Source organism: Drosophila albomicans, chromosome 3 (assembly GCF_009650485.2).
Source record: "Drosophila albomicans strain 15112-1751.03 chromosome 3, ASM965048v2, whole genome shotgun sequence".
Classification (NCBI taxonomy): domain Eukaryota; kingdom Metazoa; phylum Arthropoda; class Insecta; order Diptera; family Drosophilidae; genus Drosophila; species Drosophila albomicans.
The window spans coordinates 39,297,104-39,324,866 of NC_047629.2; the positions used below are offsets into that span (position 1 = coordinate 39,297,104).

The 27,763-nt window shown below is 39.8% G+C and overlaps 1 protein-coding gene across 3 annotated transcripts; it reads right to left on the reverse strand.

The window, feature by feature from the left end:
• Window positions 1-1,974: 1,974 nt before the first annotated feature.
• Window positions 1,975-27,579, reverse strand: LOC117572096 (sodium- and chloride-dependent neutral and basic amino acid transporter B(0+)). 3 transcript variants are annotated; one of them, XM_034254701.2, is made up of 6 exons: window positions 27,210-27,579; window positions 15,730-16,356; window positions 7,062-7,293; window positions 4,283-4,428; window positions 4,081-4,217; window positions 1,975-4,023 (listed from the first exon to the last, which is right to left on the reverse strand). In XM_034254701.2, the coding sequence occupies exons 2-6, from the start codon at window positions 16,345-16,347 to the stop codon at window positions 2,271-2,273; spliced, it is 2,886 nt and encodes a 961-aa protein (XP_034110592.1). In that variant the 5' UTR covers window positions 16,348-16,356; window positions 27,210-27,579; the 3' UTR covers window positions 1,975-2,270. The 3 variants fall into 3 exon arrangements, with proteins under 3 accessions (XP_034110592.1, XP_051861181.1, XP_034110593.1); XM_052005221.1 differs by lacking the exons at window positions 15,730-16,356; window positions 27,210-27,579 and adding exons at window positions 8,663-8,743; window positions 9,901-10,072; XM_034254702.2 differs by lacking the exons at window positions 15,730-16,356; window positions 27,210-27,579 and adding exons at window positions 8,663-8,883; window positions 9,901-10,029.
• Window positions 27,580-27,763: the final 184 nt, after the last annotated feature.

A 27,763-nucleotide genomic window follows, 5' to 3' on the forward strand; every position in this document is an offset into this window, starting at 1 on the left:
ATTTAAAGGCTACTTAAAAAGATTGAGGTGCTGTTCAAACTGTGGGCGTAATGAAAATTTATTTTATTTCTATTTACCGTTCTGTAGTGGGCGAGCATAAAGACTTATCAACATGGTGTCTATTTAAAAGCAAACTTACCAATTTGGTCAAGTTGCTTCTCAAGTTGAAATACAAAGCTGCAGATGCTTCTACGATTTTATTTCATATTTAGTGCGGCAATCCCCTAATTAATATGCCTTTAAAAATGTAGATTTGCCTTATTTTGCATTCGATTTTGTTGAATTTATATGTTTTTATTAGTTTACATTTTTTAATTGGATTAACAATAACTGAATAATTTTAAATCACACTTTGCATACCTTTTGGCAATTTGACTGTTCATATTTGTTGCATACTTTTAGGCTGCTGAGTTTACAACGCCTTTTTTGGTGGCACGGCGCACTGTGGGGTAGGTTATTATTTTTTTTTGGAAATTAAGTCATTTTCTCAAATTAATAAAATTACTTATTATATTTAGAATACAATGCTACGATTAATAGCTGTTAAAACGAAAAATTTAATATTTTAGTTTGTTAATACTGCAAAGTAAATCGAATTTTATACAAAATTTGCTTTAGTTACTCAATGTTGTAAAAAATTGTAAGACGACCTATTTTAAATTAATGTAAATTAAAACTCACATTTAAATTATCTTATTTAATGTATAATATATTTTTAACTATTACCAAAGACCTACATGCATACATATGGGTAATTATCTGGCGGAATTTGTCGCGTGCTATACTATCTATTTACAGTAAAAAAACATAATCTGAAAAAAACTTAAAAAATAAGTAAAGGGTATTCTTTTGAATCTGGCTTAATACTTTAATTAGAGCTAAGACTGATTTTAAGAACTTTTTCTGTTTTACGATGAAATATATTTTTTCGTTAATTTTTTAGTTTCCATACAAATTCGTTCATTTTTGAAATGCCAATCTGGTATATTTTGACCACTATTGTGTATTTCAAACGTAATACTTCAACGAAATACCAAATATATCTTCATTATATAATATTTTAGTATTTTTGTTTGGTATATTTTAAGAACAATATTGGATATTTCAAATGGGTAGCGCGTATCCAACAGTCGAGCACACTCGACTGTAGGATTCTTACTTGATTCCACTTAAGATATTGGCGCACACGAAATTTTCCCAACAGAATTATCCATATGTAGTGAGCGCTACTCTACCCTAAAATTAAGTCAGTAAATTTATATTATTACTTAATTATATAAATAAATATTTTGTATTTTACTGATAGGATAATGATAACACAGCTAATACAAAACAGCAATTAAATATTGTTGTATAACATAAACATTTAAAGTATAAGAAAGAAATTCAAAGATTATATGTATGTAATATATCACATCAAAAATTTAACTGTTTTAATTATTAGTCGTACTGACCTTAAATGCAAATTAGATATTTAATATTGTGAACCAATTCAAAAATCTAGCTAAGTTTAATATATATAATTTACTAATTTTATCTTTCGAATAATGTGCATCAAAGCAAAAATCAAGTTAAGTTCCAAAATAAAACGCATAATGTTTATAATTTACTAATTGTATGTTTTATTACATAAGATCGTTTTCGTAATCGTTGTGTGCAGTTGGCTTAACAATTTAGACGCGCCGTAGCGTCGTCGACTAACTACACAGAATATATATATTAGGACAAAGTCAAACTAAAACATACTTCATACACATATTTAAATGGTTAATTTACGATTATGGTTTCACAGGCACTCAGGATACATAGTCAACATACAGACACAGTTACATACAGACAATGACAGGCACACACATTAAACATAGGACTTAACTAGTATTTGCGATGCTCTGAGGATCACACTTCTTATTCGTATTGTAGTTGTGGCTACCCAAAAAAGGGGAGAAGATTACAAGACAATGAATGACAACAGAATTTTACATAGTATAAGTTTATCAAAAATTTGCTTAGTTTACTAGGAGGATTAAGTAACTATTTAAAGTAATGCTCTTTCTCTCTATATATTCATATGTACAGATCAAAACTAGAAGATACACTTTGCATATGGGCATAGTTCGTAACGTAATTCGTAACTTAAAGATAAATCTGCTTGCAGTTCAATGCAGATTCAGATACATATTTCTTTATTTTGGATGCAACAAGTCTTATTGAATGTGAATGCTTCGTTTGCGTTTTGCGATTGAGGCCTGGCCACACAGTTGATGGTTTGTTTACAACTCCGTCGAATACTCCTCCGGATTGACGTTGAACTTGCGCCAGCAGATGTGATCGCCCGCAGCCGCAGACGTGGGCGGAGGTAGCTTATGCGTGTTCACATTGACCACCGAGCTGGCCGAACGCTTGATGTGATTGCCAGCCGCATGCAACGCTGGCGCTGGAGCCAAGCAACCCGTAGAGCGACCCAAGGGATTGCGTGACATGGCCGCATTGCTATTCGCCTTACCATTGCCGTAGGTAATGGACTCATTAGAAGGCGAAATCTCGATGCGTGTGGCATGCGTGCCACTGCCGCCATCCGAGAGGCGTCTGATGTACACCACCTCGCGATGCTTCTCCACAGTCGTTGGCCCCGGCGGCAGGCGGGTCAGCGTTTGCGGTTGGGCCGTCTGGCGGGCACGCTGCGAGTACCGAAGCGGCTTGCCATCGCTGGCCTGGAATGGCACATACTGCTGCTGCGTGATGCCCGGAAACTTGTCCACGCTGATGTCCTCCTCAATGGCCGAGTCGCCAAACATCGACCCGCTGTAGTTGGGCGAACTGTTGCCCGGCGTCGACGATTTCCAGTGTGTCTGATGCGGATGCGCCACCTGTCCATTGGCGCCAAACTTCTGTGCACTTGAATACTGTCCCTTCTTGATGGAGTGTGTGTAATCGCGAGTGCCGCGACGACGCAGCGTAAAGTCACGCCGTCCTGTATCCTGACAAACTGAACGCCATTGTTTCCAGGAGTGACGTGCCAACGGATCAGCTGGTCCCCATTCCTTGGCCGGTTTCGATGCCTCGCAGATCATGCCAAAGAAATTGTACTCCACCTGCCGGAAGATCTGCACACAAGCGATGATGAGTATCACAGCTAATGCAAAGAGTATGGGTGCCCAGCGTGGCAAGTATCCAGCCAGCAGATCATCCGTATCGTCATCCGCACACCACCAGACGAGTATCCCCGTAAGTATGGCGGGACAACTGCACCACATCCACATCCAGCCACGGAAAATGGGCCTGCCAATGGAGAACTCCAGATCCGTGTAGATGTTCTTGGCGCCATAGATCCAAGTGATCGCAATCAGCTCAAACACGAGAGCCGTGATGGCCAAGGTGCCCACCATCCGCGAGTCGAGCACGCGGGCAATCAGGAACTTCGGTGCTGCAAAGGACATGACAGCTACAACCAAAGCTATTAGGCAGATGACATAGTTGGGCCGACGAGGCACAAGGCGTGTTGAGGTGTAGACAGCCACGGTGATGGAGACGAGCGCGGAGAGTATGATCAATGCATAGATGAGCGAAGGTACCAAATGACGCAAGAGGTCTCCCTCCGACTGCGAACCGTACAAAACACGATCGTAGATGGCAGTTAAGGGCTTCAGTTCATCCATAATCGTATAGCCATTGGCGGAGAAATCAAACTGCACCATGAACAGTGTGACGGCAATAGCATTGATCAGCAGATTGAAGCACAGATACACAACCGAGGTGCGTGCTGCGTCACCCTTGTAGAGGAACTTGCCCGTCAGCATTGGCATAGCGCCAAAGCCGCAGTTCACCGAGTACAGCACCTGGGTCAAGGCATTGAACCAGATGTTGCTCTCGGCGAGCAGGCTGCTCTCGTATTTCCACAATTGTGGAAAGTAGTGGCGAGAGAATGAGTTGCGCACCTCCCAGCCGGTAAGGATGCAGAGCAGCGCCAAGCCAGCCAAGCCATAGACGAAGAGACTGCGCCGCAGAATCTTGCCATTGTGTGTGCTGCAAAAGAGTAAAGTATTAACTTGGATTCATTCTATAAAAGTTACTCATACTTACCACAACATGACGATTATCCAGAGGCCAATGAGACCAGCTGCCAGCAGGCCAAAGTAGAGTGGATTACGCCAAAAGGGAGTCAGAAATGTCTGCTCCAAGCACTCCTGTCCACTGTTGTTGGTCAACGAGTAGCCCGTCTGCAAAATGTCAATAAATAAATATTGCATTGCTGAACATTACTATTTAAGCCACAACTACTTACCATTTGCAGTTTCAGATTGCCCACACACTCGCGAAACGGAATTGTGTTCGAGGCAAACATCCCAATATAGGCCAGGGCCAACACTGCCTGCAGCGACACCCAGATGGCCGACACCCACGATGCAAAGCGACTGATTATGCAGGCGCCTAAATTGAAAAGAAATTATCATTTAAATAGGTTAATATATTTCAAGAATTTATGATTGTTTAAATAGCATGTTCCACAGAGATAGCCAACTCTTCTACAATAATAAATTCTTATTTATAACAAACAAATATCAAACGATTCAAATTTGCATTATATACTTTTATACAGATTTATAAAATCAATTTCAATAATACAATCTTGTACAGACTTATAAAATTGATCGATTGAATTTAAATTGATAAAAGTGAAATAATAATTTTGTAGTTACACATATCAGATTTTTCTTAAAGTGATAATATTTATAAAACTATATAAAATTGTAATTATAAATATTTATAAAATTATAGAATTCCATTTCAATAATACAAATTTATATAGATTAAAAAATATGATCGTTTTAAGAAAAAATAGTTATATGTAACAACTAAATTATTCTTTGACTTTCTATCCTCATTCTTTTCTATTTTCGTTCGATTTATGTGTTTATAAAGTATTAACTAGAGATAAAGCAACCGGCTGATAATGTGCGAAAAAGTTCTCAGCTACTGAACAAACTGTGCCAATAAACTCCATCAATGAATTTGATTCATTCATTCTATAGTTTGCAAAAGCCAAAACGCAACTTTAATGATCGCTAAAAGACATTCAGAAGCTATTTTCATTCTTTTTTTATTTTAATGTTGCTAGTATTGAATTTAAATTCGATAGTTAGCAGAATTAATACTAAAAGCTGTCAATACATTAACATTATAGTTTTTTCACTATCAGTTTCATTTTCATCCTGACAATAAATTTTTATAGACAAAAAAAAATAAATGTCAGTAGCTAAGTTTTTTTCGTTTTCAATAAAAATAGTAATGCCTAAGGCAAGATGAAATTAATTGCAAATATGAATACGATTATAAATTTAAAAAGACGTTTTAACGCTTTTATAAAAAACTCTCTACTTTCGTCGAAATTGATTTCACGTTGCTAATCAGAGCTAACTGGAAAGTGTTTAATTAGCAACTAACCGGTGGGTAACAAAATTTTGAGTAAATGAATCAAGCGATCTCGAAATAAACGATATAATTGATTGTAACAACTATTGCTAATTGAGTTCAAGTTTGTGGGAATTAAGAAATTTGTGGTATTGCATTTTGCCTGCACTTGCTGAAACTTTTGAATAGATTTCCAAATGCAAAAATGTGAGCAATGCGATTGCAAATTGCAATACGAGAAAAAAAGGGGCGATACAGCCAGGGCATTCCTTAGCAGCACCCAGCATTATGTGTATTATACTGAGGTCTTTTCGAAGGTGTTGTGTCGTAATTTGCAGTTGTTTTTCTTTTTCATTTTTGCTTTTTGCCATTATTAAGTATGTTTGCTCATATTGCTCATATTTTTTGCTTGTTGCTTTTGAATTGCTTTTGTTTTCTCGTTACAATTTTTGTATCATTTTTGTTTGCTTTTGCATTTTGGTTTATACTTTTTGTTTGTTCATTTAGAATTTGCCATTAAACGTCTCTATGGGTTTTTTTTGTGGACGCGCCGCACCAGCCACAAGCCGAAGAAGTGTCCCCGAAAGGCGAGCTGGACATTTGACATTTATATGTGTGTTGTGGTTGTGTGGGTTGTAACCATCCAAATCCAATTCATTGCTTCCTTGCCCCCGGTCTGCATTCATTGGTCTCGGTCGGTTGCGTTTGCCAGAGGAGAGCCCAAAGAGCCCGGCCCGAGCTCTCTCTCCGCTCCTCTCTCTTCCCAGCCGGCCCTTGGGGGGGGCGCCCCCTTACGATTTGATGGCCAGAATGGCGCGTCAGCGATTTCACGAACGGGACACACACACCAATGCATTTTGAAGTTTTTTAATATTTTTTTTGGGAGATTTTTTTTGAGTTCAGAGGTTTTTCGCTTCTGTCCTGATTTTACACGATGATGATCATTACCTACTAAGTCACATTTAAATTAGTCGTTTTTTGTGTATTTTCTTTATGTCTTTTATATGTTTTTTTGTTGCATTGATATATTTTTGGTCTGATAGTAGAGAGCGAGAGATTTTTGCAATTCCTCTCGTCATTTGTTTTTGTTGTCTTTGTTTATCATTGCGCGTTTCGTGAATTCTTGTTTTAGACTTTTGTTGTTGTTGCATTTTTTTGCTTTTTCATTTGTTTTGTTTGTTATTTGTTGTTGTTATGTATATATAGTTGTTTTGCTCTTGTGCAATTTATATAATTTCTGCATAATTTGCATGCGCACTTGCTTCAGAGTTTGGCCCAAAGTTGTTTTGTTTGTTGTTTGTGAACTTCTTGCAGCACTGCCATCCAACGGACACAATTTCAGATTTGGGTAGACGGGATGTGTCCAACCGTCGTTGCTGCGAAATGCACGACCGCCCCCAATCTAAGGACAAATGTTTCCCGTATATATTCTGCACTTGGCGGAATTGCAACTTGAGAATTATAACAACGGAAGTGCAACGCAAAATTGCAGCTTTCGGGAAAGCTTTAGTCCTGATTGAGTGCACAGCTTTTGACGCCAAGGGTTGATTTCTGCTCTCTGCAGCTGCAACAGCCCCCAAAATGTGACCACTTGTTGCCATGTGCAACAGACATGCAAAGAGAGCGAGCAAACTCTGAGACCTGTTGCTTACCTTTGAATATGGGCGAGGCGCGCCAGGTGTGCGCCGCCCCTTGGCCCAGAAACTGGCCGACAGATATCTCGAGCAGCAGCATGGGCAGACCGACTAGAAACAGCAGAACCATGTACGGCAGCAGGTAAGCCGATCCATACCTGTCCAGTTCACGTGGGAATCGCACCACATTCGCATAGCTGACGTTCAGGCAAATGCAGAGCACAAGGCCGCGAAACACCGAGCATTTTGTCTGTAAAATAAAAGAGAAAAACATAGGTTGACATTAGCTAAATATTGATAGAGAGGAAAAGAAAGAAACGAGCGGGGAGGGAGGGGGAAGGTGCTGCATCCGCCGGCAAAAGCCACCCACAACAAAAAGTCATTATCGCTGCCGTCATTTCCGCTTTCGACTTGTGTAATCATTTTTCTTGTATTTATTTTAAGTTAACAATTTGCTTTTTTCGTTTAAGTTTATTTGTTTTACAAACGCATTCCCTTTGGTGTTCTTATTTGTGTGTCGTACGTATTTATTTATCGCGTAATGAGCAGCAAAAGAAAGTAGCGCCCCATTATAAAAGGTCTGTGAAGAGAGGCCAAAAATGCCGACGACGAAGACGTCGACGACGCCTGCGAAATGTACCGCATAAGCCCATTAGATGCGGGGCAAAAACAGCAACAACTACAGCAACGAACAGCAAACAGCTGTAAATACTTTCAAAAACCGAAAAGGCAAAAATAAAAGAAAATAAAAAACTTAACAGCTCGAAGCAAAAATTACAGCAACAACAAACAACAGCTACAGCAAAAATACTACTTGAGCATAAAATCGCTTGGCAGAGAAGCGCTTTTAAGTGAAATTCATTCAGTGACGCTCAGTTATCCGGACGAACGGACAGCCCGACGGACGGACATCCAACGTGACTCCAAAGTAAACGCAGTTAATAAAGCGCAAAACCGCACAGTGAAAATGTAAACAAAAAAGCTAAACACAAATGCTAAACACCCCAAAACCTCAGACTATTACAAGTACTCAACACTCTCTTGCACTATTATAGCCATATCATGTGGCATATCATGCATAACCCTTTCCCCTCCTTCCTCTTCCCACCCCCAACCGACCAAGCATAAAGCCATGGCAATTATCAACACGATTTATAAAATGCATTTTTAAAACCGCTACCTATACAAGGGTATTATTAGGAAGGAAGAGTCTTCTCCGACCCCATAATGAATATATATTCTTGATCAGAACTGCTCAGACAGCTGCTACTAAATTTAGTATTTTTATATTTAAGTATTTTTCGGTAAACATAATAGTGTATTGATAAACCAAATATAGTCTTCGATATATTTTTGTATCTTTCCGGTTGGGTCTTAATTGCTTTGTTTGACAACCTGGTATAATTTGTACTCTACTTCGAATATAATTGTAAATAAGTATACCAAATATACATAGCTTTCGGTAAATTGTTGTATTTTTTCGGAATAATTTATTAATAATACTGCAGTGTTTTGCTTGTATTTAAATTGATAAGCGGGTATCTCACCGTCCAGCACACTCGACTTTAGCTTGTTTACTTGTTTAGTACTTCTTAATTTTGATTTTGCACTCAACTTACTTTGCGATAATATCGGAAGGGCACATCCTCATGCACAACGTATAGATAATCGGCTAGATATTTTGTGGTTGGTATTTCCATCTTTGGACAGATTTTATATTGTTTGTAGGTACAAAAGAATTTGTCATTTTCTTGCATTTGATATTTGTTGCATACAAAATGTTGGACGTGGGTTTCTTTTTCGCAATTAAAATTGAATTTAATTTAAGATGCGCGCCAAACTAGAAAATGTCAAATTAAACTTGAAATTTAATTGCAGTTTATCGATGCAATTAATGTGCAAATCGCGATTTACATAGCTCGTTTCGTTGCAATTGATTACAATGCGGTTCATAACGAGTTTATCAGTTTTTGTTTTCATTTTATAAGTCGCCCAAAAATCATACAAATTTTTAGCGTCGACATTTAACATTTCAATTTAAGCTGGTACGCGGATATAGTATCATTTTTTTGGTGTCAGCCAAACAAAAACAGCAAAACAATAATAAAAAAATAAATAAACTACTAAGAAGCAGAAAAGGCAATGCCAAAAAGATGAGTGTAGAGAGGGATATAACTATATAATATCATATGTATGCATATGGAACAAGTTATCACGTTACGACGACGTCGCTTTAAATATTAATTGGCAACACCTTCATTGCTTAGCCCTGAACCGCTTATTGAATGTCTTTTTTCATTTTGCCCAACCGAACCGAACGTCAATCGCATCGTATATCAAATACATAGAAAAACAGAGAGACATCGAAGCGTGCTGGTTCCGTAAACAAAGCCCGCAAAGACGAAATCGAAGTTTGCGAAGCGGCAAACTGTCATTAGATTTGCTTGCAATATGCTTTACACGGAAAAGTAGAAGACAACAACAAACTAAGCGACGACATACGCGGCGTATGCGTAATGCAACGACGTTTCGCATTCACACATTTGCACATCCGCTCTACTGCGATGATTCGCATTCACTCGGAAATTGCATTGGTTACGCGGAACGGAGCGGAGCGGAGCGAGGCAAAGCGAAGCGATCGCCACTCATCAACTGAGCAGCGTCGACTGAAAATTGCAAAGCGCAGACCGAATTATGATTGGAAAATCGAATGAGACACCGAAACGAGTTTTTCCATTAATGAGCGCGGTGGCTGCCGACGATTTATGGGCTTTTCTTCTATACATCACAACACAACACAGCACAGACTGAAAACAGTCGCTGCTGACTTTTCATTTGCGACGTCTCACTCACTCACTTCAAGTTGGAAATTGCAGAGGGGGGGAACGGACGGAGATGGGGGAGAGGAAATTGGAGGAGACGACACACACACACTGGGGGCGACCACACGTAGCGTGGTTTTGGTTGTTGGCGTTGTGTTGGCGAGCGCGAGCGTGAGCATGAACCGCAAACCGAACCGAACTGCTCTCTCATTAATGCAGAACTGACGCTGAGCTGGGCGGCCGCGAGCCTCTAAAGCGTGGCTTTCTATCGCGCTGCACAGTCGCTGCGCAAAGTCAGCGCCCAGCCGAAGCTGAAATCCGAAAACCGAAGCCCGACAGCCGAAGTGCGGCTAAGCGTGCGCCGTGTTTAACACTTGCGTTCGTGTGCCTTGGTGGACAGTGCTCGCCATTAGTTAGCGCCCCTCGTGGGAGCTGCATGTATCGGCGCCATAAGGCACGCCTGACTGACTTTATACATCACAACAGAATGCTATTTGTGCGTTTGCATATGTTTTGATTGCTTAGATGTTCCATCAACAAGTTTATCTCCGCTGCGTTTCACTCATAAAAATGAAAAAACACCCACGCTGACACTGCGACTGAAAGTTCTAAGACACTGTCGCAGTTATTCCCATCGTGTCGTGGGCATAATTAACTATTTCTGGCAAGCAGGAAGTGGGCTAAGGCAAGAGAGAAACTAGTCTATTAGCTGCTTTGGCTGTTGCTGTGCTTCTTCTCACAGTTAAATTAAATTTCATTTTAACACGTTCTAAGCAAGCACAGCGCAGCGGCAACAGACACACAATCTCATAATTTTTATAATTATTATGTAAGCATGCGAGCGCAACTGGCGCAACTCATCTTGTCTCGTCTCAAATTCAAGCCCGAAGTCAAACTTGAACAAGGCGAGAAACAAGAACAAGAACGAGAACGCAAAGCTCGCGTCTCTGGGCGCATAATTAACGACGCTCAGTGTGCGCGCCGCAATAAAAAAAAATACAACAAGAACAACAAAAAAAATAAACACGAAACAGACCAAATTCAACGCCAGTCTCGACGACTTAGATCAACTCAGAGACTGTGCGCGTTAATAGAAAATAAAAATATTATTTTATTGACGCAGTTCTCAAGAACAACAAACGAAGCTCAACGGCTGATTGATATTTGGCATTACATTCAGCTCGCAACGAATTTAAATATAAAATCGTTAAATCGTTTCTTTATTGGCTCGCAATCGACTCGACTCGACCGTGGCCATAATCGAATCTTGCAACGGAAACGTCGACCCAATGGCCCAAGTATTGATGGATTGGCCAAGCTCCGTTGTGGAGAGCGTGACTTTCCCGAGTGCTGAATGTGCGTTTGATAAGCTTTAATTGAGCGCGCTACGTCGCACTATAAACTTGAATACTTTACAATAACAAAAGAGTGGGGTATGCGCGATTAGCTCATATTAAATCAAAAGACATAATAGGACATTTATGGAGTTATAAAAAGTCTTTTAAGAAATTTAGCAAAATCGCTACAACAAATTTCACTAAGTATTTAGATGAAGTTCTTAACTTAAAGGCATTAATACGGGCATTTTTCGTATTTCCATTTTATTTTTGCTTTGTTTAGAAGCTTCTGCAAAAACATTTCATACTCAATAAAGGAAGACACTACAAAAATATCGTTAAGCTATAATATTTAAGAATAAATTCTTAACTTGACAGCATTATTACAGGGAATTTTTAGCGCTTTCTTTACACCACTTTCATGTGCTTTACTTAGATATTTATTTAAAAATCTTTCATACTAACTATAGAAAAAAACTTCAAAAAAGTCATTAAACTATTTAAGAAGAATGTCTTGATATAACAGCATTATTGCAGGGTATATTTGCGTCTTCCCTAATCATAATGATGTGCTCAAGTTGCTTACAAGAATACGAATTATTACTTTATGATTTAGTTATAAAAATTCAGCTACAAACCTCTACAATAAATTTTAAAAAATCGCTAGAGACCGTTCCTGATTTAATAACTTTATTACAGGGTATCTTCGACGTCAATCACTCGCCTCAACCACGTTTGAGACTGCCTGTCAGGTAGTGTCTGCATTTTGTGGTATAGAATTTTGTACTTTTTGGCTTTACGTTTAGCATTCATAATTGCTTTATTTTCATACGTTTTTGGACACTTTTGTGGCAGGTTTGTCGCTGTGTTTGGCATTTCAAATGGACAAAGTGGCCGTTGAAATTCTGCCTGATTCGAAAATAATAATAATAATAAAATAAGCGCTAATAATATAAGGCCCAACGAGGCGGCAAAAGTAAAAGCTGCTTGAATCGAGTGGCCTATAAATAAGGCTTTCATTAATTTTCTGAGTATATTCAATTGATTTCGAATGACATTTTCTTCTGGTGCTATGTAGAATCTATAGAGAATCAGAGATTTTTTTGGCTGTGCTGCACAACAATTACGCGCACACTTTTATAGAGTTTTTATTAATGCGTCGTCTGTCAATTGTGTGTGGACATGAAATTGGAGTGTGAAAATGCGCCCACAATGAGGCTGCTGACAACTGATCACACAAAAGGTGCCTGGAAATCTTTTGTCAACAGATTGAATAAGAGACGAACACGAACATTCAAAGCTCGCTTGGACAATCCCTTTTGTGTCTCCACTCGATGTCGCTGTCGCTTGTTGCTTGTCTCTGGTCTCCAATCTCTGGTCACTTGTCTCGATGTCGCATGTCACTATCGCTGTCATTGGCTACTTAGCTGGATGTGTTGTAAAGTGTAAAGTAAAGTCTGTAGTGTAAGTGATGCATCTGGTAAGCACTCGAGCATTGCGGTCGCTTTTGTGACATGGCTATTGTTTTACGATTTTTGTTTCTGTTTTTTTTTTTTTGGTGCGTCTCGTCTAATCAGCGCGGCAAGTGAAAGGAGTTGGAATCATGAAGCCATATAGCAGTAACTGGCCATATCGCTAACTAGCCAAGTGCTCCGTTACACCCAACCCGGTAGCGCAGTGTAGCGCAGCGCGTTGCCCAATTGTCGTATCTCTCCATTTCAATTCAAATTCTCTTGCTGTCTGTTTGTGCTGTGCACACACTCATATCGAAATTCTGCTGACCACTGGCCACCAAACAACAACTGAGTACTGAAGCTTGAGCAACTTGGCCACTTTCACTGCGGAGGCAGCTTTCAAAAGCCCATGTCCGTCCATGCAATTCTAATAACCGCCAATTATCATATTGCTTCCCACAACCGCAGAGTCTGATATTGTATATATTGTATCTCGTATCTCTCGCGCAAGTCGAGCCGTGCCAAGCCGGTTTCAATGATCATTTGATTTGCTGTATCAATGCAGCGAACGTCAACGAGAGCGAGCGAGCAATGACGTCATCGTTTAACAAACTAACGCACCGCAGAGCAAATCTTACATATCAAATCAGTCAGTTGAGTCAGGCAGTCGGCAAGTCGACCAATATTACAATTAGTTTTTTATTTTTGTTTTTTTTTTCTTTTTGGGTTTTGGGTTGTGCCTCTGTTAACGCACAAAACGTGCAACTGACGAGGCGATGCCGCGATGCCGAATTTGCACCGAAAGTACGAGTTGAGTTGTAGTTGCTACTGCTGCACATTTTTTCGTTTTGTTGAACTTGTTAATCAGCGAATTGGAAACGAAAAGGCATAAGAGATGAAGTAACTGATACAAGTGTATGTACACTGTATGTGTGTGTGTAACTACACCCGCTTCACACACATACTCAAACAGTCTTACACTTGGTGAAACATGCTGAGTAAGCGACGGGGCGGCTGCCTGTTGTTATTGTGGCAAGCAATTGCAAATCACTCGGCCTATGAATGTTCGTATTCATATGCGCATGTGAATAATTATGGTGCGATTGCGACTATTTAAAAGTATTTTTAGCAAATGCACTCGGTTTCGCTTGCAACTAATTAAAATCATGCTGAGAACATAATGCTTTATAATTACACAGTTTATTTGTTAACACTCCACTTTCCTATGTGTAAATAAAAGACTTAGGCGACAAGCGTGCGCATACCAATTGGCATTACCCCTGTGGATATGCAACACTTTTATGCATATGAATGAGTTAGCTGCCAAAAAGTATTGCATACTTTCAAGAGTCTTGGTTAATGGAGGTTGAGTTCTGTGCTAATGAAACTTTGCTATTTATCTGTTATACAGCGCGTTGTAGTTTTGAAGTTGAATTAAACAAGACTGAATTGCATGACTAAAATGAATGAATAATAATAAAAAAAAAAACATGATGTGAAGCCAAATAATATATTTTGAAGATTTGTATAAAGGCGTATGCTTCGTAACAATACTAATTCTACATTGTACATGTTTTGGTGTAGAATACACCAAAATATCTCACACTTGTTAATGTGTTTGTTCCCTTGCATATATCATCCAACTAATTAAAAGAAAAACTGTAAACATTCTCATTAAACGAATTTGAAGATTTACAACCATACTGACCATTTCAATTAACCGTTTCTAATTTGAAATTAAGGACACTCTATTCGTGTGCTCCAATGGTAAACCCAATTAAAAGCAATTAGCAGTAGTTTGGCATATTTTCAATGTGCACTCTGCACTCATTACAGAACTTGAATAACAAATGCAATTAGCGCAAATTGTAGAATCGCCGCTAGACAACGACGCGCCCCTCCGGCCGAAAGAGTGGCAAAGCAATGATGATGATGGTCAGTCTGTCAGTCCCAGTCTTATGTTAGTTGCGGAGCAAATCAAGCTAAGCCCGTGCCTCACTAACCCAAATAAATGTCAGACTAATGCCGAAACTTGTTTTATGATGTTGAATGGACAACCCTATAAACCAGGCGCATTAAAACGAACGAACAAACGGCTTAAACAACAATCAACTACTACTATTTTGGACAGTTGTCAAAACAAAGAGTCAGTCAGATTTTTGACTAACGACTTTAAATTTTGAATAAAGATGTCATCAAAGCGTTGTGCTATTTTTTTCCCCGCCGCTTGTCAAGGCCTGAAGTTGCAATCCATGGATCAACACTTGAATGCAGACAGCAGCCAAACTAGTTTGTCTCCTTGCCGCATCGCCGCAAGTTATGAGCAAACAAAACGAAGTTAGAAACAAATAAACAGCGCGAAAATTAACGCATCTCATGGGAAAAGTTGCGCACAGTGGCTGCAATAAATCAATGGTCATCCGGACAGATTACACGCAGTCGTCTCTAGCAATCTCACGTAGAAGCCATCAAAGCGATTGCAATGATCATAGACTAGTTAGGCGCCACAATTGATCGATGAGAAATATTCTTGGGTCACGTACACTCACTCCACGACCGTCTGACTAAGTGTGAATAATTGATTCATTCACGACTATCCGAAAAAGACGAAACAGTGTGAAAAGTGTGTGTGATAAGCAGTTAGTTTTCCGCGTTTGGCAGTCGATAAACTTTCAAGTTTGCGGAACCAAAAATTCCAAATTTGAATATTTTAAACGAGATTGATAGTTCGCATCGTTTTGCGTTGCAGCGCATCTTTATATCAGATGTTTGGCTAAGATTAGATAAAGCCAAGCACTAGTTTAACTATAATAATAGTTAGCTGAGATAAACAGTATCTAAGAGATGATGTAGACCCGGAAATATATTTGTGTTTTTCAATTTGAATATTCTCAAGGAACTCTCTTAGCTGCCGCTGCTCGTGGCTATAATAATAACTATTCAGCTATCACGTTCCAATGCAAATTCCTCACAAAGATGAATGCAAATTACAAGCAAATTGCCAGCGATTCACGCTTCTAAAAATAATCGTATATCTTTACCGTTACAGTCGTCTTCGTCGTCGACTACTCACCTGTTGATTTGACTCATCCTCCGCAGCGGGCAGCAGCTTCGCATTGCTGGCCGTGGTGATATTGTGTGCAGAATGTGCGGACGCCGAAGCTGACGCAGAGACAGAGACGGAGGAATAGTTCTTCGAGACGCCATCGTGCATGTCATGATGATGATGATGATGGGGATGATGCTCATGATAGTCGCCCTGTATGTCCGTCAGCGTGTTGTTGCTGCCACTCAGCGTCACGATGCCACTGGAGCTAATGCGTCCCGAGGTGGCCGTCGTCCGACCGCCGCCGCTCTCCACCACACTCGACACCGTCGAGATGCAGCTGCGCGTTGTCTGTGGCGATGGCGTCACCGCTGGCATCTCTGCATCGGCCTTGGCTCGTCGCATATTCAGCCAGGACATCCGCTGTGGCTGTCTTCTATCTAAGGTGGCCGCATTGCTCACTCCGGTGGCGCCTCCAATGTAGACGCAAGTTCGTGCGTTCCCTGTATCGGAGGTATCGGGGCGTGGCAGTGTCGCCATGCCGCCGGATATGTGTTTATAGGTGGGCGTGGCCGTGGGTTTGACACTTCTGGGCAAACTGCTTAGCTGCTCGTCGCTGCTGCGGCTCTTCAGATTGCTGCTCATCGATTAGATCTGCGATAGAAAGAGAAGAGAGAAGAGAAGGGAAGGTTAATGGTGACGCAGATTTGTTGGAAACTTATTGATGGGTTCAAAGCTGAACCGGCTTCCATTCACACGAAAACCACCAAAAAATAAAGTTCAAAAATATCCGCTTTAACATTTTTCAAACGAAATGATTCATATATGGATTTCATGGGTTTGTTTAGCAACGTTGACAACGATTAGCATGCGAATGGAATCCGCGAACACACGCAGAACACAATGAGACAAATCTCTGAAAACCGTTTATCGAAAGTAAAATTTTGCATTCGCTATGAGAAAGTGAAAGCTCTGCAATTCTAAAGGCCCATTACAACAATGGATTTAGTCGCCATAATAATCTCTGATTATGACACTCTGCCCGACTTTCATTAAGTTCTGTTTCATTCTCTCTTCTTTATTTTGTAGTTGATTCACTTTATTATACAATACACAAATTGTGGCAATAACTTCTGTTTTGCGAATTTCACTGGACTGAATTTCAGTTGACTGCGTTTAATATCTCCGTCAGAAAGTCGAGAGAGTATACTTATGTTATAAGTATATGAAACAGACAGACGCATAAACAACAAAAAGTCGTAAACAACAACTGTTTCAATACAAAACGTTAAACAAAGAACTCCGCTTGACTTACTTAAATATATCATGGCAATGTCTGTTTATACTTTTTAAGAAGCATGTTAAGCTCCAGCTTATTTTGTATAGCCCATCAGCGCTTTAAATTGCTGGAGGAAACCATTAGAATTTGTTGATTCTAGTCTAGTCTTTGCCATTTCCCATAATAGCAGTCCATAAACATTTGATCTGCCTGGCAGAAGAGCATATTATTATTGCCTTAATTGTTATATGTTGGGTTAGCACGAGAGTCAAGTCTCCAAATAGTTCATTGAGCTTGCATGTGCTTTGAAAATTAAGCAAACATCTGTTTTGTTCATTTATCAGCCAAACTGAACTTGTCATTAAGCTTTATTATTCATTCTTAACAGCTTACAGTGCTTTAATGTGCATTCAAGTATTTTTAATTTAGAATATGTCGTAGCTGTTTATCTCTTCATATTCAATGAGCTTTGTCGACTTTTCTATAATCTCCAGATCGAGAGAGATGAAGGAGTGAATATGAGGAGTACTCAACAAGGAATTACACCACTTATTGTAAGCTCTTCAAGCATTAATGTGCTTTCATATATAATATGTATGTCGTAGCTGCTTATCTCTATTCATATTAAACAAGCTGACGGCTTGTCTATAATCTGCAGATCGAGAGAGTAAGACAGACAAATAGAGAGAATAGTGGATAGATATGTAGAGAACTCAGCTAGGAATTACACCACTTCTTCGAACAGTTTATGCCAACGACTTAATCTAGTGAAGCTTTTCTACTTAACTAACTAAGTCACGTATACACAACATTCAGCTTTATTTGTTCATTCTGTTCTGTGAGAAAGCGAGTCTGACATTTATTTCTTCTGCTGAACGCTTCGCAGTAACAATCAATTATTCCGGTAGAACATTACATCATGCAGATGCCTCGCTCGTCAAGCTTGTGCAGCTCTTATCATGTGACAGTATCTTTATATCGTTGTGTATATGTTGTGAATTTATATTTGTGGGTTAACATCACCTGTTCATTATGATACTAAATACAATTTATACGCATGTTTAAACAGCTTTTAAAATAATATTAATTAAGTCAAGAGCGCCAATGAATGTTGTAGTTTATACAAATAAGAAAATAAAAGGCAATTTCGATGAGTGAGTCAATGATGTGGCTTGTCCCAAAGGTTAAACAAGAGCCAAGAGTTGTGTCATTTTGTTAATGACTATTTTTCTTTGCCACCGCATTTGCCTTTGTCTTTCTCCTCTCCACTTCTCTTCTCTCGTTTTGTTGTCAAACAAAACAAAACACAAAAAAATACATCTTATCGTGACGATGGCATATATTTTATCTGTGCCTTGAAAAAACACCACAACAAGGCGAACGAAAAATACTAAAAATAACAGCTCTTATCACAATCACTTGGAATGCACATTTTACAAAATAATTATGCACGCTTGCACAAATAAATGAGCTGAGCTCGAAATGTCTGTAACCACAGCAATATCGACATCTCAACAACAACAAAAAACGGTCAACAGCATTTTTATCATGAGTTCGTTGCCTTTGCCAGACGCTGACCACGAAACAGGCCAAAAACAACAACAACAACACAAACAACACCCTCTCACTCTCTGAATCTGAAACAAATTTTCAAGACTGCAAACAACGAAATGAAACTTCACGTCATTTGCAACAGCAAGAGCAAAACAAAAAAAATCTTTACGACGCTGACGTCGACGCTCTCTTAACGCAAATTAAGGCAAAAACCAAAGTGGACGTCGGCTGTTTATTATTGAAAATTTTGCAAACAAAACGCGACGTTCGACGCTCGTTGCTTTTTGCTGGCGCCAGCCACAGTAAAGATTTGCAAGCCAAGCTTACAGATACCGACGCAAGATGCAGATATAGATACAGATATCAGAGATAGGGATTGTGATAGCCCAAAGAGAAATGCCGCTCATATGTATTTTAGGGCCCCGTCTCGACTGCGAGTCGCTGGACCGTTGCTGGGCTTTGGCTTTGGGTTTTGCTGTTGTCTTTGGGCGCAAGTCAGTGTCTGGAACCGATGTCGAATTAGGCGACAGTCCGTTGGCGGCATCTGCATCAAGTTACAGGTTATTAACAGGTACCACCGCAACAACAGGTAACACAAAAGTCAGCAGCAACTACTTTCATACGTCATTATGACCGCGACTGCTTTTCAATGTGCACTCGAATTGAACGGCGACAAGAAAAACAACAACAACGTTGTTGTACTTGCTACTTGCTACTTGCTGCTGACTCGACTTCTCGCATGATAAAGGTTCTGACATGCCACCACCACCACCACAACCACCATCAGCACCATGAGCACCATCAGCAACTCGACCACCATCATTATTCACAGCAGCACCGCCAACGCCAAAAGCAACCGCGCGTAACCACAACCCGAAAAGCAAAGAACTTCTGGAACAACTACAACTCTGCTTAAAGGTTGTGCACTGTAAGTTTTGCGCGCAAAAAATTTAAAGTTTTGCTGGCCATAAACCTTAAGTTAAAATTGTTCTGGGAAAAAAAACAGCGCCCAGTTCTAGGAAAAATCATTTGCCATTTAATTAGAAACTTTTATGGTGACCTGTGTTTAAAAATGTTTTGCTTTGATTTCAGCAAAAAAATAAAAGGGTGTTGATAGTTTATCATAGATACAAATGCATAATTTAGCTATTTAATTAGCCAGCTGGCAACCCAAGCCGACTGCCATGTATAGAATGTTTCTCCGTCGTAAAATATATAACAAACTCACAGCTCGTTGCCATTTAAAAACTATGAATTGTGTGTGCGTGTGTATCCGGGAAACCGCTCCATGAATTTATCTTAACCTTTTTGGAGCGAAAGTCCACATTAAAATAAACACGTATGAGAGGCCTGAACTTCACTAAAACTAAAACTGAACCTGAACTTATTCGCCAAAGGTCACAAATGACAGATATATTTTGTAGCTCCCCAAAAAAAAAGCAGATACATTTATAATTTGAAGAAGAAGCTTCCAACCGAGAGCAGAACAAATGGCAAAGTGCTACCGTAAGGCAGAGTTTGTTGGAAATAACGCTCGGTTTTATCTTTTAGTATCTGCATTTAGCGTTTATAATTGAAAGTCGACACTGGCATTGTCGCTGAGTTGGAAAGAAAGAAAGGAAAGTAAAACAAGAGATGAGATTGTTGTTTATTTGTTTCTCTCTGTACGTTTGTTGCTCGTGTTTATTGTTGATTTTGCTGCTGCTGCTGCCAAGCGCGGCAAACATGAACGAAAGTAAAAACAACAAATACGAAAAACTGAAACTGAAACAAGTTCAACATAATAGTGCATAATACGGAGCTATGACTATGCGTGGACTGCCAACTCAAGTCAACCCAAGCCAAGCCAAGCCGGCAGCCGGCACCAGGCACCAGATACCAAAGCAAGCTTGTCAATCCATCAGATACAGATGCAAGTGAATAGACATTTCACAGTCGGCTTGACACAGTTTCGGTCTCTCATATATATGAGAGGTGTATCTAAACTCGCCACTGGCAGCGGATAGATTATGTAAAATGCAGTGCTTAGTCCAAGACTAACGATATCGACTGCACTTGTTAATAACACAACAGCTACAGCTACGGCTACGGCTACAAGATACAAGATGCAAAATACGAAACACGGTTGGAAAGTGTAGCTGAAATACTTGAGCAGTGTATCGCGCTGATTGCTTTTTATTGATTGTTCAATCGAATGTAATTAAACGTTGGCCAGTGGTGCAAATCTCAGCCCCGACACGCCCCACAACGAGGCAAAGAGGGGAAGTTGGGGAGAGCGACGTTGACGCTTCATCGATTTCATTTTCATCAATTTACAAATGCCATGTTTGATAGGCAAACACAACAAAACACAAATACATAGACACTTTCGTATGTTCGCATTTAGCAACAATTTGACAATTGGCCCGTGGCTTCATTTCAGTTTTGATATCATCTCTCAACACATTTTTTTTGTGGGCCAACACGTCGCACACTTTTCGCACTTGCAACTGGCGAGTGTAATTAAAGCAATGCAAATGGCATTAAGCATTAAGCTCTTTTTGGCCATTATAGCTATATAAAGATCAAGGCGGATTATAAAGAGCGTTGCGTCGTATATCCACATTCTGTTTCGCTTTTATTACTTTTTGCAGCTCATAATAATATTCAACAAATTGCGGTTATAAAGTGCCCCATTCGAGCGTGAAAGATACGTCTCTGTCTGTCTGTCTTCTGTCTGTCCTTTTGTCACCTGTCAGTGGGTCAAGAGCATTAAGCTAGCTCTAGCACTTGGCAATCCAATAATTATGTTTCAATCATTTCGCACAACCCTCTCCAAGTGGCAGGAGGAGATGTTGCAGAAATCTCGTTTGCGGCTTGGCCTCAAGTTCGAGTCGAGTTGAGTTGAGTTGAGTCGCGTCTATGACTCGCCACAAGTTATAATGCCAAGCAATGATTTGCATAAATATTACGTCTAATTGCAGCCATAACTCAGCAAGGGAGGCAAAGGAAGGTTTACTGCCACCTGACAGTCATAATCATGAAACCAAACAATGTAAATCTCCAAAGCTATGCGACGTCAGAGCTTCGGCATCGACTTCGACTTCGACAGGCATTCGCACAATGGCAATTATCGGAATCATTAGCCACAAAATGACCCCATGCCACATTCGAAATTGAGCAAACAAATCTATTCAAAACCAATAGAAGCAAAAACAATCAACGAGGCCACCACAATGAAAGAAAGAGGCAACTAACATATTAAGCTTATCTGACATAACCGACATAAATATTGCAAATATTCGTTACCATTTAAATAGAATTTGCTTTTATTGGCACACTTTAAATTCTCACACACACAAACTCCACTTTGATGTCGCAATATTCTGGTTTCGATAACTGTTTTGCTTTATTTTTCAGCTTTTATGTTAACTGTAACACGTCACAAAGTGGTGTAAACTGGTAAGGGGAGTCGCACTGCTCCATATAACTCATTTGGCTTAGATGGGGAGTACTTCACACTGAGGAGCTGTATGGAAATGAGTCGCGTCATTTAAATACAGGTTCTCGTTCATTCATTACACGCACGAAACGAGTACTCGAAGTCGAGCTCGCACTCGCACTCAATGATGTCCGAAAATCAATTTCGATTCAATTGCAAAAATTTCCAGGAAATTACGTCGTAGCCGCTTTTAACGTTTTATTTATTGTATACTATATTATTTTCGGGGTTTTTTATTTCATTCTCAGCGTTATTCACGAATTCAATGCTTTCCCACTGAACAAAAAACACACAGAAACTAAACAATGATGAATCTGGGAGGCATGAGACGCGACGACGACGACAGGTTCGGTAAGACTGAGCGAAGCGGAGAGCTCAGCTAAACTAAACTGAGTTGAGCTACCTGTCAGGTAGTCAGCTCGAACACACAAAGAGACAGAGAGATAGTGGGAGAGAGCGAGAAAGAGTGTAGTTTACATGAACAGTTGAACGAGGAGAAGGATGATGGTAACACGTGTAACAGGCACAATAATGTATCTGACAGATACACATGTGTGTGCGCAAGTATCTGATCAGTTGGCTAGGCTTGTAATTGCGTTAATATCGGCACAGCACGCTAGCAGCAACTTCGCTTAGTTTAACTTAACTGGCATCTTCGCTCATACTTGTATTTAAAACTCTCGCACTTCATTCAGTAGGAGGAGGGAAACCTTCCAAAAGTATTGAAACTGAACCTGAACCTGAAACTGAACAGAGAAGAGAACACAGAACAATGTGCGCATAAACAGGAAATTAATCATTCAACTGTGTGTATCGCTCGATGCCTTTTCACATGCCTTCTCCGCCTTCGTCTTCTTCTTCTTGTTCTTTGCTGGGTATTACCTGAGCCCTTAGCCTAAACCTAAGACAGGCACAACTGAAGCCCCCCGAAGCCGAGGCCGAGGACAGGGAAGCAAACAGAGAACATACAGAAACAACAAAATACAAAAGAGGAAATAAACCCGGCGAGTTGTGAACTACGAACGTAAACCGAGTCCGTAGAAACTTCATTAAGGTCTTTTTTGGGCTCAAAAGGTAAATTTACCCAGCGAGCTGTCGCAAAAATGTTCAAGGTCGCGCTGTTTGGTCGTTTACAACTTCATTAAGTATTCTCTCGCTCCGTTCCCTCCGTTCAGTTCGGTTCAGCTTGTAATTGAATGCTGTTTATTTTGACTTTTCGATTTTTCACACAATGCAAATTGACAGGTAACAATGCTGCAGGTAAATACTAATGAGTTCCTAGTTGCCATTATAAATAGTTGATGATCTTTCGATCATATATTGAAGACGCTCGCAGTTCTCGCTTATTAATTACAGAAGCTAGGGATGCTGTTGAGTTACCGGTTTCCGGCTCATTTCTAATTTTAAATAGCATCTCAACAACAACAATTATTATTCCTCATCATAATAATTCAACGCAAACCTTTCGTGCGCTAGAACATTTTTGCCATAATTGATGATTTTGATACACCAAAAAATGAAAACATGCGAGTGCTAAGCTGTTCTCGCGCTACTTTGCCATATCTTTTTGTGCTTTGCAATTTATCTGGCACGAACTTAGGGTCAAGACACCCGCTTCCGCATTAACAAAATGGCAGACAGTCTATGACTGAATCCTCCACTAAGTACAGTGAAAACTCTATTGGGGAAAAGGTGTCGATATTGTGTTCGTCGTTCAATAGGTTTCTACGATAATTCTTAACATGAAGATAATTTTTATTTAAAATTGTGTGAGTCATCATTATTATAAAAACAAATGTATTTTCTTTACTAACGTCTTAAATTGCAAATTATGACTAACAAGTTGGCATTTGGCAATTAAAGTGAATTTTTTATGTTGTTTTCTAACGTGCTTTTAAAAGTTTGTTTATACATTCTCAGGATTTTTATACATTATTGATGAATAATAGTAAATATTAAAAAAAATGGTGTCCTCCCAAAAAGTTAAATATGTGTGTAAAAATATATTAAAGTAAGCGTCACACAAAAAGTGTGCACCTGAAGGGAAGTTCCGTTTAATAAAGGAATGTTTCCCTATGAGAAGTTTCACTGTAGTTGCCTTGTCACACTGTGCATATGGCGCTCGTTTGGCGGGGCAATTGTGCGTGCAACGAAGACATGAAATTGCCACACGCGGCACAGTTCGGCAACGACTTAGAATCGAGCATATGGAAAAGAGCTGAGCGAGAACTGGTCTATAACATAGTTGACTCGATCAGCTGCACGTTTGCAAGTTGAAAAGAAACCCATAAGCTGAAGTAGAAGTTGAGACAACTGCAGACAGAAAGGGGACGATCGTCGACGTCGTTGTCGTCGTCGTCATCGGGTCGTGTCTGTTCCTCTGGCCTCCGACTGTCAGTTACCAAATTGAGTGCAGCGCCATTTTGCTCAACATGCTTTACTTTTGTTGTGGTTGTTGTTGTTGTTGTTATTCTTCAATTGCCTTTTTGGCCACTTTCTAGCAAAAAACAGTCTGCGCTCTTGGCCATGGCAAAGAACGAAGAAACAAACGAACTCAACTCCAGGGCACACAACCGGCAAGAAAACCAAATTGCAGCATTTTCAGGGCGTTCTTTGTGCTTGCTGTTCACTGCTCACTACTCGATTCTTGGTGCTTCGTTCTGGTGCACGAACCAGCCAAAGCGAGGCATCATTATCATTATCAAGACCATTATTTGCTGCAGTGTACCTTACTGACACCATAAATGGTCGCAGCAACTTTGTGTCGAGTTACTTTCAAGCGAGTTTTGGCTAAAAAACCACACAGCTAAAACATTAACACCCATAGTAGGTTGACTATATGGAACTTGGAAAGAGAGATAGAAAGAGAGAGAGAGAGAGAGAGAGGTTTTGCGGCCCTTTCAGTTCACTGTTTATGGGCTTTGATTAATGCAGTGAGTTGTTCACATGGCGGCTGTGGCATTTTGAGAACGAGTAAGATTCACTGGCCCAGACACCCTGAGTTATTATGTAGTACTCGCATGCTGAATATATCTATATAGATGTTAGTATTTTTAGTTAGTTAGCACTTGCCGTAACTTTTCTCGCTTGCTTTTTATTTTTTATTTGTGTTTCTGTTTGTGTTTGTGTTTGTTTTTGTCTTTTGGGTCTTTGGAGTGACTTCATTTTCTCAGGCAACTTGGCTGACATGCAACCCGCTTAATTTCTATTATCGTATAACGCCATTGTTTTAAACAATGTGCACTGCACATTTCCACTGCATAATAAACTATAAGCTTCAAGCATACTATTCTCTGCACTCTGTACAACAGACAGTTCAGACAAACAAACAAACAAACCATATAATACTCGTATTTTTATACTTTACCCACTACCCATATATGGCACACTTTGCGAAGTAGGCGGGGGGAGGGGAGTGTGTGAGTGTGAGTGTGAGTGGTTTTTGATTACCAAATCCAAAAACTATGTAAAAAAAAGTTTAAGCGTCACGTAGTACTTTTTACTATACGAGAAGAGTTGTTGACTTTCGGCATAGTTGAAAATTTGGACTTGGTCAGCGATTAGAGCCAAGCAGCTGACTCCACAAGACAGACCGAAAGAACAGCCACAATTTGTATTTTCAGTCTACGCTCTTGACTTGAAAAAAAATAAAAGAGTGTTGAAAAGCAGAAAAGGTGTCACTCGCTTTCATGCAGCCCACTGCAATTGCCTAATGAGCAAGGGGATTGGCAATTGTGCCATATAAAGAATATTTATAATAACAATCAACAAGAAATTTTATCTTTAACGACAAAATGCACTTGTCGCCGTAAATTAAATATTTACTTCGCCCATGTTAATAATGATAATTTCGTTGAATTGAAATGTTTACCAAAGTTGAATCACCCTCATATCGTGAGTGTATTTTACTTGGTCACATTTCTCTCTTTTTTTGGGGGCAAGCTCACTTGAGTTCAGTTCAGTTCTTTGGCGTCTGAGTCAGTTCAAGTCCACAAACCCCGCTAATGGCCCCCTAGAGGCCCCCAGTATCTCCCTCTCTCCCCCTCCACTCCCTTGCAGTTATCTGTTGGAAACTCGGGAAAAAAGCAAAGAAAATATATAGAAAAAAAAAAACTGCGAGAACAGTGCAAAATGCAAATGCAAATGCAAATATTACGAATGACACTGGAATGAGAATTCGAATTCACAGCGGATATTGCACAGCCTTATAGCATTTCCTTTATGACCGTGCATTATAGTAAGCAAATAATTTAGAGTCGGACGATATAAGAAAGCAAAACAAAAGTTAAACGCTAAAATATACTATAAATAAATAAATTATAAATTTTTTCGCAAGTGGTCTTCAATTTGTCACGCTTAATAGAACGGATGAAATTACACACATTTATTTATTATTATTTTTTTTGTTTATCAACAACTGTGAAAAATATTGCAATTGTTTATTGTTTTATTCTCAAACTTGGAATGGAGCTGCATAAATTTATAGTTAAACTTGAAATCGAGTCTACTAATACTATTTTTCATGCTTGGCAGTTTTATTTCTATTATCATTAACATTTGGAATAAAGCTTGGCTTGGTAGAGTTCTAATATCAAAGCTTTGCATTCAAATTTTGACATAACCTTTAAAGCTCGTAATTCGTTTTATTTCGTAACACACATTTAATCCAAGACTTATTAACGCTAAGCAAGTACACACAACTACAACTACGTAATTATTGTTTATTGACCCGCGGGCGAATAGCGGAAGTTGAGAGAATGAATGCATTGCAACCAAAAAACAACAACAGCAACAGCATTGAACTTGATCGACAGCGACTGCGACTTCGGCTTATCAAGGTGGCCAGCTTTAAGCAAAGCCTATAACGAATATCTATGTGTGTCTGTGTGTTTGTATGAGCAACTTAAAATACAGCAAAAGCTATAGCAACAATAAGAATAAGAACAGCAAAAGCTGCAGCCAACTGATGACCGCCAGAACAAAACGAAGTTGAAGAGCAGCAGACACAAACACACACACACTTGCAAGCGTATAGAAAGGAAAGGAAATACTATGGCGTGTGTGTGTGCCATTGCATTTGTATGCAAACGAAATATAAAGAACACGAACAGGGAGCACACACAAAAAGCGTGTGCATAAAAAATGCAAAGGCAACACAAAATAAAAAAAAAACTTGTCGAACTGGTCGCTTACTTTTAACTTTACTGCTGTGCTGAGCTCGAGCCAAGGAACTGTTGTGTTGGTGTCGGGGGCAGATATGGAGGCGGAGACGGAGGCAACGCCTGCGCCGCCAACGTGAAAAGGATTGCGCGATCGCCGGGGTTGGATGGAGGACCCTTTTTTTGGTCACGGTGAGTGGAGTTCACGTTAAGTAGATGCACCGCGCTGTTGTTGCCAATTTATTTGCGTTCGTTGCGGCTTTTTCAATTTCCATTTGCATATCACACACAAAACAAACGCACAAACAACTCAGCGCAAAGCAACCGCCGCAGCTTTCAAATATAAAAGAACGAAGCGACACGCGAAACGCAAACACGACAACCGCACGGTATGAAGCGCGGCAAATGACTGAAAGCTGCTCTTACCGTGAGAGTCTCACGGCAGTCACGACTCAGAACAAGCGCGATCTCGTTCGCATTGTTGTTGTTATTGTACTCTCACTGCCGCTTGCTATCTCATTCTGGCGCGCCAACTGAATGAAAGTCGCTCTCTCAAAACTTCAGAACGAGCAACAGTTGGAAAATCTT